The 20360-nt window shown below is 40.5% G+C and overlaps 1 protein-coding gene and 1 long non-coding RNA gene across 4 annotated transcripts in view; one reads left to right on the top strand and one right to left on the bottom strand.

Moving 5' to 3' along the window:
• Nucleotides 1–388: 388 nt before the first annotated feature.
• Nucleotides 389–20360, bottom strand: part of Sv2c (synaptic vesicle glycoprotein 2C) — a 215466-nt gene continuing 195494 nt past the window's right edge. The window contains exons 11-13 of the mRNA XM_027927803.3: nucleotides 19197–19400; nucleotides 18578–18737; nucleotides 389–737 (exon numbers count right to left, since the gene is read on the bottom strand). Of these exons, the coding sequence (XP_027783604.2) occupies nucleotides 554–737; nucleotides 18578–18737; nucleotides 19197–19400 (548 nt within the window). The 3' untranslated portion in view covers nucleotides 389–553. The remainder of the gene's footprint in view (nucleotides 738–18577; nucleotides 18738–19196; nucleotides 19401–20360) is intronic.
• LOC114086519 (uncharacterized) overlaps nucleotides 3265–20360 on the top strand; it is a 33302-nt gene continuing 16206 nt past the window's right edge. For all 3 annotated transcript variants that reach the window (XR_003581640.2, XR_003581639.2, XR_011707618.1), the window contains exon 1: nucleotides 3265–3830. This is a non-coding gene — a long non-coding RNA (uncharacterized lncRNA). The remainder of the gene's footprint in view (nucleotides 3831–20360) is intronic.

Genomic DNA, 20360 nt, shown 5'->3' with positions numbered 1-20360 from the left:
CTTTGAAAGGCTCTGCTGTAACAGCGAGAATTTCTGGGTGTCCTTTTCTAAGTAAACAGGAAGTATCGCTATGTTAAAAAAAAAAAAAGATAAAACCTTCTCCTCAGCAAAAATTCAATAATATGCCAACTTATATTTCCTATTAATGTTGCATTAGGAGCAGGATCAATTTCTTACACAGCCCAATCTTTTTCTTAAGATTCTAAACCTCAGTGAGTGAGCAGAATCCCAGGGAAGGCTGGCCAACTAGGATATTTTAGAAATTCACCCACTGATTTTTTTTTTTTTTTTTTTTTTTGAGGCAGTAGCATCACAGGAAAGATAACAATGTATGAAAAAAAAAAAAAAAACCACACACACAACAACAACAAAACCCTGTGCAAAATCACATTAAAGGGGCAAGATGTTATGCATCTAAATTTTAAGTCACAGCAAGAGTTGTGTTCCAATACTTAACCACCCTTCTATATATGAAAAATCTGAAGCCTTGAGTCAGGAGAATTGACGCATCACAGGAGAAAGAAACACACAAAGATGGCTTTTTTTCCCCCCATCACATCAGAACCTGGGTTCGTGTGTCAGGCAGACGCAGCCCCACGAGTCCTCCACACACGAGCACAGTAGAAGCCAGAAGGATGGGGATTGCTTTGGTGATGCCAACCAGGGAGCCGAAAATTAAGTTTCCCAGGACGGTTGCTGCTTTGCATAGAGCATTCAAGAAGCCGAAGCCCGTTGCCCTTCAAAGGAAAAGAATTATGGACAAGGTTGAGAAAATGATTCTAGCTTTAGACACACATGTTCTATAATAGTAATTTTCAATGCTTTTTAAGTAGATTGTGTTGAGTATCATTGGAGCAAATAATTAAATGCTTGTTAGCAAATCAGGATAGAGAAACCCAGCTGTTGGTATTGTTCTTTCAGGCCTCCTGTTGACTTCCTTACCTTCTCTATTGATTCTTTTTCTGACCATAGGTTCCAATTTATCATGGACAACAAGAGAAGGGTAATTTTAGGAGTCTCTTTTCTCTTGGCCCAATGGTGTTGGAAGAAAGAGTCTCTTATATCAAAGTTAATCTTACCCCATTCAAATCCTTCTCTCAGGAAAAACAGAGTCATGAAGCACACAGTTCATCAGAGAGGCAGCTCACCTCTGGTGAGTGTGGAGTTTGGGCCACCTCCCTCTGACCCCAGGCAAGAAGTGGAAAGCGAGGGTTAGGGAAATTGAGCAGGTTCTCATCTTATCACAAAAATGACACATTATTTTGTTTTGTAAATTCCCATAATTTCAGAGATATCTGTATTTAAAAGGAAACTTAATTTCATTCCAGAATTGAAGTGTATGACAATATATTTCTTTTTACTCCCTTCTTTTCTCTTAGCTAAATCAATTTAAATAGTTGAGGCCCATTGAATTTTCAAAGAAAATCAGGGATGATGGAGTTGGATCCCTTATCTTTAACTTACTGTGGAGCTGAACTACCATGCATTCTTTCTTTGTTTTCATTAGCAGGCAGAAATGGAACACAGGTTGAATATCACCTATCTGAAATACTGGGGATCAAAAGTGGTTCAGATTCGGGAGGTTTTGGGATTTTGGAATGTTCACATAGACTTCACTAGTTGAGCATCCCTAATCTGAAAATCTGAAATTCAAAGTTCTCCTAAATCTGAAATTTTTGAGCACTATGTATTTTCAGATTAGAAATGTTCCACCAGTACTGAGCTGGGTGGCCCTACCAATGAGCTAGTGTGATATTTCTCCTATCATCAGAGTTCTCTGTGGAAAATCAATCCAAGAAAATATTATAGAAGAGAATCAGATTGTGGGCCTAGAGATCTTGTTTGCTGTCCTTTAAGCTGTGCAGGCATGTAAGAAACAATCCTCTGTTCTTTTTGAATCCCCAAGAGTTCATACATGCTGAGCATATGCTCTATCATTGAGCTATATTCCCAATTCCGATGTCCTCTTTCTTTCTTTCTTTCTTTCTTTCTTTCTTTCTTTCTTTCTTTCTTTCTTTCTTTCTTTCTTTCTTTCTCTCTTTCTCTCTTTCTCTCTCTCTCTCTCTCTCAACTTTTTTTTTTTTGTGGGGGTACTGGAGATTGAACTCAGGGGCACTTGACCACTGAGCTTATTTTGTATTTTATTTAGAGACGGGGTTTCATTGAGTTGCTTAGCGCCTTGCTTTTGCTGAGGCTGGCTTTGAACTCACCATTCTGTCTCAGCCTCCCGAGCCACTGGGATTACAGGCATGTGTCACTGCGCCTGGCTCTTTCTTTCTCTTTCCCTCTTTTCTTTTCTTTCTTTCCAGTACTGGAGATTCAACTCAGGGGACACTCTGCCATTAAACTACATTCCCCGGCCTTTTTTATTTTTTATTTTGAGATAGGGTCTCACTAAATTGCCCAGACTGGCTTTGAATTTGTGGTCCTCCTGCTTCAGCCTCCCAAATTGCTGGGATTACAGATGTGCACCACCAAGCCCGGTTCACATCCCACCTTTTTTTTTTTTTTTGTACCAGGAATTGAACCCAGAGGCACTTAACAACTGAGGCAATATCTAGCCCTTTTTACTTTTTTGTTTTGAAGCAGGGTCTCTCTAAATTGCTTAGGGCTTGGCTAAATTGCTGAGGCTGGCTTTGAACTTGTGATCCTCCTGACTTAGCCTCCTGAGTTTCTGGGATTACAGGTATGCACCACGACATCCCACTTCTTAGTACATTTTTTGGAAAGGATATTTGCTATTAGTCTACATAAATTGAAGGATTTTGCTTTGGTCTTCTAGGCAGAAGATTAAATATTTTTTTTTTTTCACAACTGTAGATCTACCACAGACATCATAGAGAATATAAATTTCCTTCTGACTTCGTATTTTGGCTCTCACTGAGTCACATTAAATGCAGGGCAATTTTTTTTTTTTTTAACCACAAAGGGAAATTCATTTTACATGCTGCAAAATGAAGTATTTAATACACACCTTTCTTTGATTGATTTGCAAGTTTGTAGCTGTGGGGGTTTCCTTTTGCAGGTCCTAACAACTACTCATCACTACTTGCATGGTTCTTAGTGGCATTTTATACAATGTATGCAGCAGGCTCATAACCTCAGAAATGTATGTGGTTATTATCCAGCCACCCACTTTTCACACCATTAGAAAGAAATCAAGGCTCCTCCCTTTGCTGTATGAACGCAGTCTCTGTGTTAATGCAGTACCAATGATTTTGCTAGTTAAAAACACATCTAATAAAGGGCAGCTAGCACAGATTTTCTTTTTGGCTAAAAAAGTAAAGTAAGCAGGCTCTTGAAGGGTGGCAAAGTTGCCAACTCCTTGGAATGAGGAAGAAGTGAAACAAAATCTCTGATGGAAAGAAGCAGGGATTTCTTTTTTTTTCTTTTTTCATTTTTTTGGGGGGTGGGTGGGTACTAGGGATTGAATTTAGGGTTGCTTAATCACCGAGCCACATTCCCAGTCCTTTTTATATTTTATTTTATCTTATTTATTTATTTATCTATTTATTTATTTATTTATTGTTGCCAATGATTAAACCAAGGGGCACTTAACCATTGAGCAATATTCCTAGCCCTTTTTTTATATTTTTATAGACAGGGTCTCCCTAAGGTGGTTGCTGAGGCTGGCTTTGAACTCACAGTCCTCCTGCCTCAGCCTCCTGAGTCACTGGGATTACACCACATCTGGCTTTTATATTTTATTTTGAGACAGGGTCTCATGAAGAAGCTTAGGGCCTCGATAAGTTGCTGAGGCTGGCTTTTGAACTCCTGATCCTCCTGCCTCAGCCTTCCCAGTGGAGAAACAGGGATTTCTTGAGAAGAAGGTAAGTAATTTTGTATTCTCTTTGTATCTAATTTTGTGTTCTTGAAAAAAAGACCTGTAATACCAGTAATTACTAAAACAGCAGGCGGGGAGGGTGGATTTAATATACTAATGACTATTTTCAAATGAAATTGCTGGAGGCTACAAAGAAGACTTGAGTAGAATGACACCAGGTCACCTCTTCCACCTTCATGGTAATGATGTCATGAGTCTGAGATGTCTTTCTGCTATGTATTTTTTCAAAAATTAATAGACTTTTTAAGCATCTTCGGGTTTATAAATAAAAGGTGGGTGAAAATAAAGGAGAATTTCCATATGCCACAGTTTCCCTTTTTACTTATTTATTTATTGGGTACTAGGGATTGAAACCAGTGGCACTTTATCACAGAGCCAGAGTCTTGCTATGCTGCCAAGACTGGGTTCAAACTTGAGATCCTCTTGCCTCAGTTCCCGAGTTGCTGGGATTACAGGCATGTGCCACAGCACTCTATTAATTATATGCATTGCTGTGGTATATTTATGAGAATTGGTGAACCAAACTGATACATTGTCATTTACTGAAGTTCATAGATAATATTAGGGTTCATTCTTGGTATTGTATTTCTATGGGTTCAGACAAGTGTATAATGACATATGTCCACCATTTTAGTTCCACCCAGAGGAATACTTTCACTGCCCTATTCTATGTGACACTATGATGGTGGACATTCATCCTTCCCTCCATTAAACCCCTGGCAACCACGGTTCTTTCTTTCTTTCCTTCTTTCTTTCTTATAGTTGTAGGTGGACAGCATGCCTTTATTTGTTTAGTTTTTTTTTATGTGGTGCTAAGGATTGAACCCAGTGCCTTTACACATGCTAGGCAAGCACTCTGCCACTGAGCTACAGCCCCAGCCCAACCCAGATATTTTTACTGTCTCCACAGTTTTGCCTTTTCCAGAATATCATTTAGTTGAAGTCCTACAATATATAACCCACTCAGACTGGCTTCTTTCACTTTTTAAAAAACTACATTTTTAGTTCTAGATTCTAGAGTCATAAGCTACCAACTGTATCTTATGGTGTTAAGATAAACGGTATCCTTCTGGGGAAAATGGCTAGTGTGTTTGTTGCTGATAAGAGATAGGAAAACATTTTTCTGACATGAAGTCTCTCAATGCTGAAACTGCAGAGTGACCCATGTAGGATTTACACTGGGTTAAAATAACAATGTATTTCCAAGCTATGAACCTCTGGTATAACTTAGAACAAGGTATAAAATGCAGACAGCTACCTCTTTGTATCACTGAAACTGTAACTGATGAATGGATGACTTCCTAAGATTTCTGGGCAGCAGTAAAGACAGATGCATTAGGAGCATCTGGTATCTCAGGTTTCTAAAAAAGAGAATCAAATCCTTAGATTTGATTCTAAGATCAAATTCTTAGATTCCTAAGAATCTCCATTTTCATTTCCCAAGCAGAGCCAGTACTTCAGAGGAAAATCTGGGTTCATGCAAAGCACACAGCCTCCTTAAATTAGGATTGGCATTCAAGAAAATGTGCCTGCCCTTTCCTTGGATAAGTAAATTATTCCTTCAAATATTTGCAGCTGGAGGGTGTGATTTTTCAATGTATTCGAGACACAGCTGTATTAGAAAAATTATTCACAAAATGACTCTCCCTTGGGTTATCTATTTTTACTATAGTAAGAAGCTTTTAGTTCATTTACTCTCTGTTCTTAATTAAAGTGAAGTTATCCCTTCTGCAGACATGGAAAGGCCAAGTCACCTTGTGCTTATAAAGTCCTTTAAGGGTAGGGAGCTCAGAGCTTGTGGAACCCCCACTCCCTGACTTCTTAGCAGCAGGGTGAGCTCCTGCATTCTTTTCTACAGATGTTTTCCTGCCTTCTCTTAACCAGCAGGAACCAACAGAGAAAAACAGAAAGACCTATTATTTTTATATGCTCTACCCCTTGCTTCTCATCTCTCCAGCCAGAATCCTTTGTTCTCAATTATAATTATTGTTCAATCTACTTATTTAATCTTTTAAATTGCCCAGGCTGTGCTGGAACTCACGATCATCCTGCCTCAGCCTCCGGACTAGCTGGGATTACAGGTGTGCCTCACCACATCACAAGTTTTAAGTTTCTAAATTGTAAACAGAACCCCATCGCTGCAGCAAGCCAGTTCCCCATTCCACTGAGGCACTCTCTTCCTGCACCATGGACTCCCTCTCTTTGACATGCTGGTGTGTGAAGCGAGTTGGCTGCAGCACTTAGACTTAGCTGATGGGGGATGTGGCCACCAGAGTGTCCTCTCACTGAGATTGGATGGTGGCTTCCTCTTTGCAGAACTCACAATTTAGCAGGTTCTAGCTTATTTATATTGCTTTGTGTTTTAACTGGAGTCTGCAAAAAGGAAACTGCTGGCTCCTTGGACAGAGTGAGGATAGCATTGACTTACATTCAGGATTTTTTTTGTTTTGTTTTTCCTGACATTAGTGCAGAACCAACTGTGGATATATATGTTTGTATTTATTTATTTTAGGTTCCTGGGAAGAAGAAAGGGATGCTGAAAAATGGTGGCACTCCTTAGGGTAGTGCCTGGCACAAGGCAAGCACCATGTGGGTATTCACCACTTTAAAACACTGGCTGAATATCTGCCCTACCAAATGATGACATTATTAGGGGAAACAAAACTAAACTAAAGGCTACATTTTGAAACACCCTGAACTGGTATGGATTCATACTCTGCTCATCTAATTTAAATGTAAGCATCTTTTTTAGTCTAAACTTTTGGAAAGGAGCTTTTTCTGGGGAATGTAGCCAAGTCATTGGCAGAAATTATAAAAGGACCCAGCATGGAGCATTGTGGAAAGTCTAAACAGCCCTTACATCAAATATACATTGTGATCTAAAGATTCATCTGGAAGTTGGTTGTTTGAAACAGAATAAGCCCATTTACCTCACAGAAACAATACTACAAATGAAGGTAAGGTACCCAGGTTAACTCTTAACACTGAACCCATCTGGCTATTGAACTATAATGCTAAGAGCATCAGATGCCCCTTGAATATTTGTGAATAAGCACATTTGTCCTTAATATATTCCCAATTTATAATTCTCCTATGCATTTATTCATTTTATAATCATTTGTTAAGTATCTATTATGTGGCAAGCACTGCACTAGACTCCAGCGACCCCCAAATTAAAAGACAAAGCCCGCATTTGTACTGACAGATGAGATCACAATAACACATACTTAGAGCAATGAGGCAGCATATCATGGGAGCAGGTGAGTGGGAGGTGATCTCAGACTGGGGATGGGCACAGTTGAGAGAAGGCTTCTCAGAGGGGATGGTGAGAATATGATTTGCCTTGAAGGAATAGTAGGAGCTTGCCTGGTAAAGGATGGCATGTGGATAAGTGTCTCTGGTGTCATAATACTCTCACAGCTCCCTAACTTATCTCATGGTACCCACTGTGGTCTGCCTTAGACACTCTCCAAGGCTTCCTGAGTACCATCCGGCCCACCTGTCTCCAGTCAAACATGGCTCTCACTTCTCATGCAGCTGTTTCCAATCTGGGTTAGGATGGCAATTTTATTGAACTAAGGTGCCTAGACATGTATAACCACATCTTTACCTGGTGGCATGGCAATTAAGCTGGGGGGGGGGGTTAGAAACTCCTGGGAAGTTTGATGATGTGGCCATAAGGATGGCTAGGCTCCTCCCACAGGGATTCTGGCTTTATTGCTCTACTGGAGCATTGGTATGGTTTAGAAGTTCCAAGTGATTTAAAGGTGTATATTATCTTCCCAGAGATGTCTGCATTTTGGAATTGATTTTCATTTACTGTTACATACTAAAAGAAATTACAAAAGCAAAATATCCACTCTACCCCTCCAACAAATAGGTTCATGTCTGAATTCCTTTCAGCATGCAATTCAGTCATGAATCAGAGGATTTATACAACTTTGCTTTCTGCCTCTTATCAATCATTCATACAACTGTTTGTCCCATGTTGTTTTTGTTTCCATGTTTTATTTAGCATGTAACTACGATTTCCAAAACTATATCATTGGTTAATGTAAAAATTTCCAGATTTGGGGTATTATTAATGATACTGTAATGAACACGTTCACCTCTATGACTGTTTACGTTTGGATAAATTTGCTAGGGCACATCAGGCAGTATAATGTAGCCAGAGGAAAGAGTTCACAGTGTGGAGGAGACTGAGGGTCACAGGGGGTGCTGTGCCCATGAGAAGGAAGGGTCCTACCCAGAGTGTCCCTCCCTACTCCTGCTCTTGGTAAGCTTTCTTGTTCATTCTGCTTAATTCATTTTTTTCCAGGGGCCGTCAGTTTCTCACCTAACCTGAAGCATCTCCTTTCCCATCTCTCAGTTGTCTCAGTTTAGACTTTCCTCCTTGCCACTGTCCCTACTCTCTCTGACCTGGTCTGTTTCAAACCTGAGCATCTTATCTGGACTCAGCCTTGTGCAGGTCTATGTCATGTTTGGAGGTCGGCTGGGTAGTCTTTGTAGTCACTCAGCACAACCCTATCTCAGGACTGTCACAGGAATGCCTGTGATACTTGATAAATAAAAGGCTGAACTAAGAAATTTCTTGAGAAGCCTGGGATGGTGGCGCACACCTGTAATCCCATCAGTTTGGGAGACTGAGGCAGGTGGATCACAGGTTTGAGGTCAGCTTGGGCAGCTTAGTGATACCCTGTCTCAAAATGAAGAATATAAAAGGCTGAGGTTGTAGCTCAGTGGTAGAGCACCCTGGGTTCAATCCCTGGTACCACACATATGCACACACCCAGAAATTTCTCAAGATCTTCCAAAAATGTTGGAGGCAGATTTTTGTTTTATAATTGGCATTTTAATGAGAATTAGTTGGGCGATGTTTGCTTATTGATGCCAGATAAACTTCCTGTTTCAGGGAAAAATAGTTCTACATTATTAAGTCAGAAAAGACTGAATTGCTTTCTGATCTTTAGAGAGAAAATCTGCTTTACTCAAGTAGGTAGCATCCTTCTTAATAAGAACCAGATGCCATTCTGTACCCCTGCAAGCAGACTGTGCTTACTTATATACAGGTAGAGAAGGAATCCCCCATTAGTTAGAATCTAATGAGAGAATCCCTGGGCCCAAAGCAGCCTCAACCTTCCCTCCATTCTCCACATCACCAAGGGGTTTCCTATTGCTTGTTCCCACTGGAATCAAATATTCACAGACAGGTTGATAATGGGAGCCTTTGTGTCTTATCATTTATCTGGTAAACCTGGCTAGGAAGTGCCAGCCTGGGCCAGGGTCATAATGATAGGGTAAGTAAAGATAGAATGACTGAACACAGAGCAGCAACTTGGAGTTCATCTGAGGCCAAGGTCCATGAATATGACCAGGTGAGCTTCTTAAGAACAAACCAGGCTTTTAACCCTGGGAGGGCAGGTAGATAGGTCTTCGCTGAGAGTAGCAGCACTGAGTCAGACATCTGGGTTTGAGGCTAAATGACTCTGGGCAAGCTACTTCCCTTCTCTGCAACTTATTTTCCTCACCTGAAAATGGGGTAAGAATACTTGTAGAGTAAGAGTGAAGACTGAATAAAGTTAAACGAGATCTTCTGTAATACCCAGCACAGTGCCTAGCTCAGCCTTCACTTCACAGATGAGGAAACTTGTCCAAGTTATCCAGCTGTCTTCTGGCATGTCCCACACCTGAATTCTCATATACTGTCATAACTCCAGGTGAATGAATGATATATACTTTTTAAAATTCAGTTGGTTATGGACTATAGTTTTCCTCCCTAAATGGGATCTAGCTTCCCCACTTCCAAAGTAAGCAATTTAGCCTAACTCCTAGAACAATGCTCTTTCTTCCACACTGTTGATGGAGTGGAGGGAGGAGAAACAATACTGTATGAGAAGGGGAACCTGACAGCTGAAGGATCAAGAGGTCACAGGCCATGATGGGAAGAGGGACAGAAAGGGGCAGCAGAGAGAAAACTGGAGACCAGCGCTTCCTCACAATTGGCTAAATTGCTTACTTTGGAAGTGGGGAAGCTAGATCCCATTTAGGGAGAAAAACTATAATCCATAATCAACTGAATTTTAAAAAGTATATTTCATTCATTCACCTGTAGTTATGACAGTATACGAGAAAGATCAAGTCCAGCTCTAAAGAAGCTAACATTTTTGTGGATGACAGTAAAAAAAAGTAAGCATATAACCTTTGTCCTATGGCATATGGTCTTGGTGGTTATTTGCTTTAAAAATACTTTGGTATAAACAATATAAAAGAATAATTGTTTCCAATGTATACCCATAGAATTTAAAGCACATAAATCAGGAATTAACAGGACAGAAATAATTCCTTTGCACTTTAAATATCATTTTAGAAATTGACAGGAGAAGGTCATTAATGAACATCGGGGAGATTTTCACTGGTGATGTGAGTGATGTTCAGGACATGTAGTTGATTGGAAAGAATACGCTTTCCTTAGCATAACAGACATAACATCAATCCCCTGAGCTCAGTAACCTCAAATCAGTGATGTGGTACTTTTGGTAGATTCCAGCTTCTACAGCCCATGTGCCCTGCGCCCCATGCTAAAGGAGAACCCATGCTTGATGGCACACAAGTCTGCTGGTCCTGCTATCACAGTATCATTATGTCCATGGTCCCTTCACATCAGGGCTTATTCAGTACCCAAGGACAGAGAGATAGACTTTCCTGGAGCTCAAGAATGGTCTGTATGACTGTTTTGTGCCTGTTTTTGCATCTGACAGGATTTGCTCCCATTGTAGTAAGCCTGGGATATGCTATACCTACCTGGCATCGAGGCTGTGGGGAGAGGGCATCTATTTCCTGCCTCCTCATCTTCCTCTACTTCTATTTGCCAGAGTTAAAAAGAATCAAAGAATCTGACATTTGCTGAATGGCTAAAGATAAACATATATAATGATAGTGCATATAAAGAAAAATAAAAGGTGAATACATAATAAAATAGAAACCTATATAGCATATATATTTTATGTACATAAAATGTAAATAAATATGATGTTATGATATACACAGAAAAATGAAGCAGGGTAAGGTGATATGGAGGGAATATATCACATAGGTTGGTTAGAAAGAATAGTTCACAAATTTCTTCATATCCAAATTGCCAAAAAATGAGTGGGGTTTTCTTCTTCATTTTAATGGCCACAGATAGAGAACATATTCAAGAAAGAATGAAATTGTCATTACGGATTACTAAGTGATGATGGTGATGAGGACAATTTTAGAGGTAAAAGGACCTGAGATGCCATTTATTTCAATGTACTTATTTTACATCTCAAACAACTGAGGCACAGTTGTGCTGAGTGGTTCCCCTGAGGACACAGAGCTGGTTAGTGAGAGAGTCAGGATTACAGATTGGCCATGGGGGAGGAATCAGGAGACCTTTTCTGTCTAAACAAGAACAATCCTGAGGGAAGGGCTTAGCTTGGTTAATTCTGGGCAGATGTTTTGATTTTAACTCATCAAAGAAGAGAACAATCCCACAGCACTGGGTGACAGCAGCTGCTGCCCAGGACTAGCAGGGAATAGCAGGTGTGAACAATTAGAGTTTTACTTTTAATTCTTTCTGAGGTCATGTCTAAACTGTGCATGCATGAGGGTGAAGGAAGGAGGCCATTGGCCAGAAAAAGGCAGGAATATGCTGCTGTAAGAATAAATATCCTTGAGACAGGCCTGCTGGTGAGTGGAGTCTGTGCAGAGCTGAGGCTGGTCAGAGAGCCTGGTTGCATCACTCACAAGGTGTGTGGCTCCTTGCCCTGAGCTCCAAGGAGGAATGGTCAAAATGACCACTGGGCTCTGGGGACACAGGAAGTGTGAGCAGGAAGCTTCCACCATGGCCACATGGTGGCAGCAAAAGTCACTGCCTGGATGCAGGACACAGGTCAAATAGCCTATACCATGTGGGTTATAATTATGACCAAGAAAATAAAAGAAGGAGGTGAAAGGGGACAGTGAATAGTAGAAAAGTCCAGTGAATAGCATTACATTAGTTTTTACTCTGAATCTTAAGATTCTAAGACAGGAGGGAAGTTTTATCTATTTTTTTCCCCCAGTTAGGATATTAGTGGTCAGAGGGACCTCTGACCGACCCTGACTAAATCCCAGTCATGGAATGTGTCCACTATTGGCATCTTCCAAATCTTTTTGCAAAGAGGGTTAAAAGCAATTTGTTGGTCTTAGGACTTGGGGGTGGAGAAATGATGGGAGAAAGAAGTTCACCTGGACCAACATGTTAGATGGTTGGGCTTCCTTTCAGATTTGTGGCAAGCTGGAAAATTGAATTCTCTTGGGAGCTTGTCATATTCATTTTTACTATCTACTAGAAGAATCGTAGACTATCAGTTGCCCATTATCTATATTACATATATAGGCTCCCTGTTCATTTTTGACACAAGGAAGGATCTGATATGCCTAGGCCTGATGTTGAAATTGTCAAAACATCATACCATGCCTTGAATGTTCAAAAATGCCCTAAACTTCAAAGGTCCATCATTTTGCCCTGTTCTTCATTTCTTCTCTCAAAGCAACCTTATCTTTCTAATCTCACAATAAAAGACAAACACCTGACTGCAACCATTCATCCAAGTGAATCCTCCCACTTCATATCACTTATCCCTGCAGAACTGAAGGTATTCCTTGTTCCTTTAAGGCCAGACCTGAGAATTAAGAGTCTGAGGAAAGGTAGGTGCATGGACCACTATGTCTCAGCCACTGTGGCTGATGTTCTGGCTTTGGTCAGGATCCCCTGTTGTTACCACCGAGTTGGAAAGCAGATGGGGTTGAGATGGAGGTGGTTGGCCAGGGAGAGTGCATTGACAGAGAGTGACTCTCCTCTTCCACAACTTCTACGGCACTTAGTGTTGACATCTTGCCTCAATCTGAGGCCAGTTCTGGCCCTGGACAAGTCAGCCTGAAAAAAAGCTATAAGCTGTAAGTTTTTAATGCCGGACTGTTGGAAGTCTAGAGTTTATAGAAAACAAATGTGCACAGCTTCTTCCCTCAGAGTTTGCAAGATCACTTGCTTACAGGCTGGCCTTTTGCCCTCTACTCATCTGACCTGAATTTCTAGCCCATTGAAACTTTTTCTCCTAGCCTGGTATCCCAACCCTGGTGCCTGTCCTTTCTTAGTCCAGGTCTGTGGTCACTCTGAATCTTCTTTCCTTGAGGATTCGCCCCTGGACTCAACCTCTTGCCTTCTTTGACATATTATTCCTATGTGGGCCCTTGTTTTCTGTTCCTTTTGAATTGAACTCTCTCAAGAGTGTCTAACCTACTGTCTGATCTGGCATCTTGTCACAGCCCAGTTTCTAGAAGACTCATGACATAGGGTGCAAAAGAACAAAGAACAGCTGGTTGCCTCCAAACATGATATGTATACACTGCTTGATAGTCCCTAAGCTTCTTCAATCTTTTTTAGCCAGGCCACTCGTCACTGACTTGTGATTCAACCACCCTGTCTGAGAAGCAACTGAGCTGCAAGACAGGGGAAAGGCTGGGTGACTCAGCATCAAAGCTGGGCCTGTCTCAGGATCGGCTATCACTGTGAATGTGAGTTATGGCCATGGGCCTTTGCCTTGATGCCAGTGAGCAGGTGACTATCTATCTCTACAGTAGTGCCAGTGATTTAGTTTGTCTTAACCTCCAATGTTAGTAATAAATTTCCTACCCTCAACTTTTCTTCTCCTCCTCATCCTCCTTCTTCTCCTTCTCTTCTTGCTCTTCTCCTTTGTCTTTCCTTTCCTTTCCTTTTTTTTCCCTTGGTACTAAAGGTTGAACATTGCACATGCTAGGTGAGCACTGGCGCTACATCCCCAGCCCTTCTTATTTAATTTTTAAAATTTTGAGACAGTCTTACTAAATTACCCAGCCTGGCCCTGAACTTGAGATCCTCCTGCCTCAACCTCCCAAGGAGCTAAGATTACAGGTGTGCATCACTGTGCCCAGCCATCCTTATCTTTTTTTTTTTTTTAATATTTTTAGTTGTAGTTGGACACAATACCTTTTATTTATTTATTTATTTATTCTTATGTGGTGCTGAGGATCCAACCCAGCTCCTCACACATGCTAGGTGAGCGCTCTACCACTGAGCCACAACCTCAGCCCCCATCCTTATCTTTTTGATCCATCAGTAGCATCTATCACATCTGATTACTTTCACCTCCTGAACTACTCTTTCTTCACTTGATTTCCCAGACTTAGCACTTCGATCATCTTTTCTTTAAAATATTTTTTTTAGTTGTTAATGGACCTTTATTTTATTTATTTATATGTGGTACTGAGAATCGAACCCAGTGCTTCACACATGCAAGGCAAGCACTCTACCACTGAGCTACAACTCCAGCCCTTGCTTGTCTTTTCCTCTCACTCAGTGCTGCTTTCCAATCTCATGAGCTAGTTTCTCCTTGTCTCTTTGACCTCTCTATTTCCTAGTGTCTCAGAGCTCAGTGTTCAAAACTTTCTTTTATCTACTACTTCTCTTTTTGTGGCCTCACCCACCATCATACTGTAAGGCATATCTATATGCTAAAAGAGTTTACATATTTTTTTTTATTTCCCACCTGGATTTCTCCCCTGAACTCTGCTATCTGTCCAACTGCCTATTTAGCATCTCCACTAAAATATTTAATAGCATCTCAAACTTCACATGAACAGAACAGAGATCCCAGTTCTGCTTAACTTCCTCTTGCAGTCTTTCCCATTTCAGTAAGTGGCATCTCAGCTTTTCCATTGCTCAGGTAAAACCCCAAAGTCATCTTGAATACCTTTTCCTCTCACATCTCACATTCCATCTTTCAACAATGCTTGTTGGTCTTAGACATATTTTTAGAATCCAATCACTTCTCACTGCAGTCAGTGGTCCTATTATCTCTTGCCACAGTTGTTGTAGTGGCCTCCTAACTGGTCTCCCTGAATTCATCTCAGATCCCCTAAAGTTTGTTTTATTGATTTATTGAAGTAGTAGGGATTGAACCCAGGGGTATTCTACCACTTAGCTCTACCCCCAGCCTTTTTTAATTTTATTTTGAGACTGTGTCTCACTAAGTTGTCCAGGCCAGTCTTGAACTTGTGATCCCCCTATCTCAGCCTCCTGAAGAGCTGAGATTACAGATGAGCACCACCATGCCCAGGCATAGAATTTATTTTTAACACAAAACCAGTTCTCTTTTTAACTATAAGCCAGATCACATCACTCTGCTGCCCAAAATCCTGCAACAGGTTTTATTTCACTCATAATGAAGACCTGAGAGTCCCTCTGGGCCTGTCACTCTTACCTTCTATCTTGCTCATTCTGCTCCAGCCTGCCAACTGGTAGCTTCTACTCCCACCTTGGGGCCTTTGCACTTGCTGTTGCTTTGGCTGTGAAAGCTGTCTTCCAAAGTATCTGCCTGGGTCTCTGCTAAAATGTCACCTTTACAGGGTCTATATCTCCCTTGGCTATCCTATATGCAATTACAACTCTCCTTACCTTAGCAATTTCTATATCCCTATATGGCTTTATTTTTCCTTTTGCACTCAGCACCACCTGATACACTAATGCCTACTTCATTTATCTAATTGTATTGACCAGCTTTCCCAAACTAGAATATAGACTCCTTCAAGGCCAGGCACTCTGTGAGTTCACTGTTGTGTCTGACTAGGATGGTTTCTGGCACACGGTATGCATTCCATAAACATCTGTCTTGTGAATTAGTGAATGGACTCTATCCCAAGGATTCTTTCTGGTATCCAACATAAATATTCAAATGCATATTGGACGGCTCCATGTTGAAATGAAAATTCAACATGTCCCAAATGGAACTCAGTATTTTTCTGACCCCAGCTCGAACCTGCTGTTCCTCCTGCGTCCCCGTCTCAACACAGCCACAACCATCCTTTCAACTGTGCAAGCAGAAACAGAATCCTCTCTGACAACCTCTTTTTCTCACCCCAACATTTAATCAAGCACCAAGTTTTGTTGATTTTATTCTTAAAATTCCATGAACATGTTAAATGCTGACTTCTTTTCTTTTCAATCTACATTTTTGTCCATATCACCACCTTCAGTGTCCTAAGGAGATGCCCTGCCTCCTCTCTGGTCACAAGAGTGAATTCTAGTCTTACCTCGTTTTTCTCCCTGAAACACCTCAAGGGCTCACATAATCCCCATATAATGCAATGTTCAAGCATTTTCATGACCTATTTTGTTTGTTTGTTTGTTTTTGCCTAACTTTGTTAACTTTTTCTTTGGAGAGATTTTTCAGGTGACATTTGCTCTGACTGAAATGTTCTTTCCATCCCTTGGTATGGCTGCCATTCACTATTCTCCAGGCCTCAACTGAGATGTTACTTCTAAACCTGCTCTGATGCGCCAATGCTTTCAGAGCACCATGCCCTTCCCTCACCATAACCCTGACCACACCATGTTATAACTCATCTTTACTTGTCCTTAAGCTCTGGACAGAAACGAGTACAAAAGGCCTGTTGAGTCTTTGCATGTTTAACCCAATCTTGATTTCTGCTTTTCAGAGGACCTGAACTCATACGAACAGAAACTTCTGCTTTTACCTCAATTGATATTTAAGCTTTCTGACACAGAATAATAGCAGGTTCCCATTTCTGAGGATGAACTTACCCAATTCCCGAGTTTTTCTTTCCTTCCTTCCTTCCTTCTCTTTCTTTTTTTTTCCTGGTGGTCCAACACTGAGCTACCTTCCCAGTCCTTTTTATTCTATTTTGAGACAGGGTCTCACTAAGTTGCTGACCATGTATGAACTTGTGATCTTCCTGCTTCAGCTTCCTGAGTAGCTGGAATTACAGGTGTGTACCACTATGTCCAACAAGTTTTATATATAATTTGTAAATGGACAAAATACCTTTATTTTAATATGGTGCGAGGATCGAACCCAGGGCCTCACAGATGTTAGGCAAGAGCTCTACCACTGAGCTACAACCACAGCTTGAGTTTTCTGTTTTCAAGCCAAATTTTCCCTCCATAAATGCTCATCCTTCTATTTCATATGGAAAAGGAACAAGCAGCTGATTTAATTTACAATAGTTTCAAATTCATAGTGCAACACAAAAAGAATGGAGGCTCTGTGATAGCTTTGCTAACATGGTTTGTTTGTTTATTTGATATTGGGGATTGAACCAGAGGTGTGCTACCGCTGAGCTACATAGCCAGATCTTTTTATTTTTGATTCTGAGACAGGCTCTCAGTAAGTTTCTGAGGATGGCCTTGAACTTTTAATCTTCATGCCTCAGTTTCCTGAGTCACTGGGATTACAGGCATGTACTAATATACATGATTGGAGGGGCTTATTTTAAATAAATAGTTTAATCCACATCTGGGTGGGCCTTGTTTCCAAAATGACAGGTTGGTTGAAACAAACCAACTCAGTGCAAGCTGAACACTTGCTTTTGGCTGCAACTTTATCCCCAGGGTGCTTGCAAAGGTAAAGAACTAACACATATTGAATAAATGAAGGAGAAGCTATAAATGGTTTCTTTCAGAGCCCATGTATGTACTTGGGGGTTCACTGAGGGTCTGAATTAGAATATTTCATAAACAGACATGTTTTGAGTGTTCTATAAGAAGATGCATATAGGAATATATAGGAATGCCAATAGCACTTATGTAAGCTCAGGAAAAGATGTTCCTGAGGAAGAAATAGAAATTAGAATGTGGAAATGCAGAAGATGTATCCTACTGTGATCAATAAACCAAAGGAATGAAAAGTCAGGGGCGGGACCCTGGATCAATGGCAAATCAATGCCCTAAGTGTCTCAGAATGATCCTAGGGTAAAAACCTTCCTCCTTCATTTTGAAGTCTGTATATTCCAACACAGAGGTCTTCCATGGCAACAAAGTGTGAGAGTTGTCCATGAAATAGAAAGTAGAAAAAGGCATTTGTCTTAGCTTATGTCAAATGGTAAAACAGGAATTCCATTGTTTAAATTTAATTATCCAGCTGCTGAGGCTCTACTTAAATCCCTCCTTCTAGCCCTTTCTCTGATATAAGGTGTAGTCTGTGTCTCCACTTAGGACTTGGTGAGAAATTTTCCTCCAACAGCAATCTTTTCTTTCTTTCTTTTTCTTTTTTTCCTCTCTTTTTTTAAATAGGAGTATGTTAGACGTTCCTTCAATAGACCAGGAAGGTCAACACATATGTGCTAGAGACCTCTCTTGCTTAATGCAGAGCTCATGCAGACACCTGCAAATATAAGGTAATCACCCTTGCAAGACTGATTAGCTACTCAAAATGTGGGCCAAGACAGGCTATTAAGTTCTAATCCTCACCACTTCATTATAGCTCCCTCACACTGTTAGCCAACAAATTAAGTCATGGGCACAATTAAATTTCTTCCCTGATTTCATTGCCCTATTACTTCCTATTAGGAACTGTATTCCCCTACATTTCTTTTTTTTTAAATTTATATATAACAGCAGAATGCATTACAATTCTTATTACATAGAGCACAATTTTTCATATCTCTGGTTGTATACATAGTATATTTACACCAATTTGTGTCTTCATACATGTACTTTGGACCCTACATTTTCTTTTTAAAAGAGGAATGTGGAACCTGTAGCTTTATAAGCATGATACTTTGGAGATTTTTACGTTCTTGGGGATGTAGCAGTTGGGCTTAGTTTTTATAATTTTTCAGTGGTCCCATGGGATTTGGACCAGCTCTATCCCAGAGGCTCTTTCAACATACCTCCGGTCTGTGGGGTAAAGTTCCACAGTGACCACATCAAGAGAGTTCCAGGCTGAGATGGTCAGTCCATTGTATAGACACAGCATGCCTATCATCATGGATTCACTGGTGCCAAACCAAAGGAAGAAGCAGCTGATCCCTGAGAGCACCATGGAGCCACCTGCCAACAATACAAATACAAGGTGAAGTGTTTCCTGTCATCTCAGCAGAGCAAGGACTCTTGAGCCTTTGAGAACTCTTAGGAAAACAAAAATCCATGGGAAAGTTGCAAACTGGGTTCCATAAAGCTCCAGTACAAGGGTGTTCACCTATATGAAAGTTCATCTCCCTGCTTTCTGAAAGCAGCAAGTATGAAATGCACATGTTCCATTACTCAGTTACTTAAGTGGAAAAATATACATTAGTTACACATAATTAATTTTTCAGTCTGTTAACTCATGAAAACTGCTCAAATGAAATGTAATTAGACATAACTTTCACTGCAATTTAGTCTTAATGAAGGGTCTAAGGGATTTCTCCTCATGGGATGTAAATCTCTAGGGGAAAGGGTACATAGTAGGAAGCAGGCCCCTAGAGTGCAGGGGCAGCCCTTTCCTTCTACATGAAATTGAGCACACACCTAGCATGGTTAAGCGCCCGATTCTGTCCATCAGGAGTGCAGACACGATGTTCCCTGGCAACACTGCCAATGTCCCCAGGAAGTTGACAAAATAAATCCAGTAGGCACTGTAGTCATCGTCAAAGGTAATCTGGCAGCCCGTTTTGTTATGAGAAAATGAGCAGTTTTGAAATTCGCTGTCAATGAATTTATATGGCTCAAAATCTGTAGAAACAACAGAGAAAATGCATCAAGCTCTTTCCAGGTATGAGCAACATACCAATATCAGAAAACCTACAATGAATTCAGAAAAAATTAGGGCTGGGCTGACTTGACTTTTCTTCTCCAGGCCAGATCAATGGTTTCTAGTCCAGTACCTCACATTATAAACGAACAGAGGGAGGGATACCTTTGTTGAAAGGAATCAATTAAGTTAAAGAGTCAGTTATCTTCTGATTTTCTATAGCTGGCTACTGCAAATTGTATTACTTGCTTAGTCCTTTACAATATTACTTTATTCTAATTATCATGCTACATAAAAGCCATCATTATAGCACTAATAGTTTCCATACTATAATTATAAAAACAATTTGTTTAAAATGTGCATGGATCAACCTTATTATTGCTATTTTATGGGACTCAGAGGCACCCAGGAGAGGGAATTTCCTTGGGTTCCTGAGGCTGTAATTTAAGGTCTACGTGGACGAATCCACTGAGGAATCTACTGAGGTGATTCTCCTTTGAAGGTCATTCTCCTTGTGAAGTTTTCCTTGAACTTGGCTCTAAGAAGAATTGCACGGGGTAGTAGGTGTTGCTGAAAACCTTGTGATAAACTTGTTATCTTATTTGCTAATCAAGATTTTCCTAAAAAACCTGGTCCTCTGAGGTTCAATGGGTTACAGGGTAGTGAAAGACAGCTCTATTTAATAAACAAAGACACTTTGACCCCATTCTCACTTGGAGCCAGGCAAAGCTTCTCTTGTCTGAACACCAAGAAGGCAAGGCTGATCCTCCTGACAGTGACAAGTTGTTATTCTGGACTCATTTAATAGGATCAATGTGTGAGCATGGGAGAACATGGGCTTTATAATCAGATAAACCCATCTTTAAATATCACCTGTTATTGGTTCTATGATTGTGAACAAATTATTTAATTTTTCTAAACCTCTGCTATTATAAAAACTA

This window comes from Marmota flaviventris, chromosome 5, assembly GCF_047511675.1.
Source record: "Marmota flaviventris isolate mMarFla1 chromosome 5, mMarFla1.hap1, whole genome shotgun sequence".
Lineage (NCBI taxonomy): Eukaryota > Metazoa > Chordata > Mammalia > Rodentia > Sciuridae > Marmota > Marmota flaviventris.
Note: the sequence above shows the minus strand (reverse complement) of the source record. Positions and strands in the feature narration are given on the sequence as shown.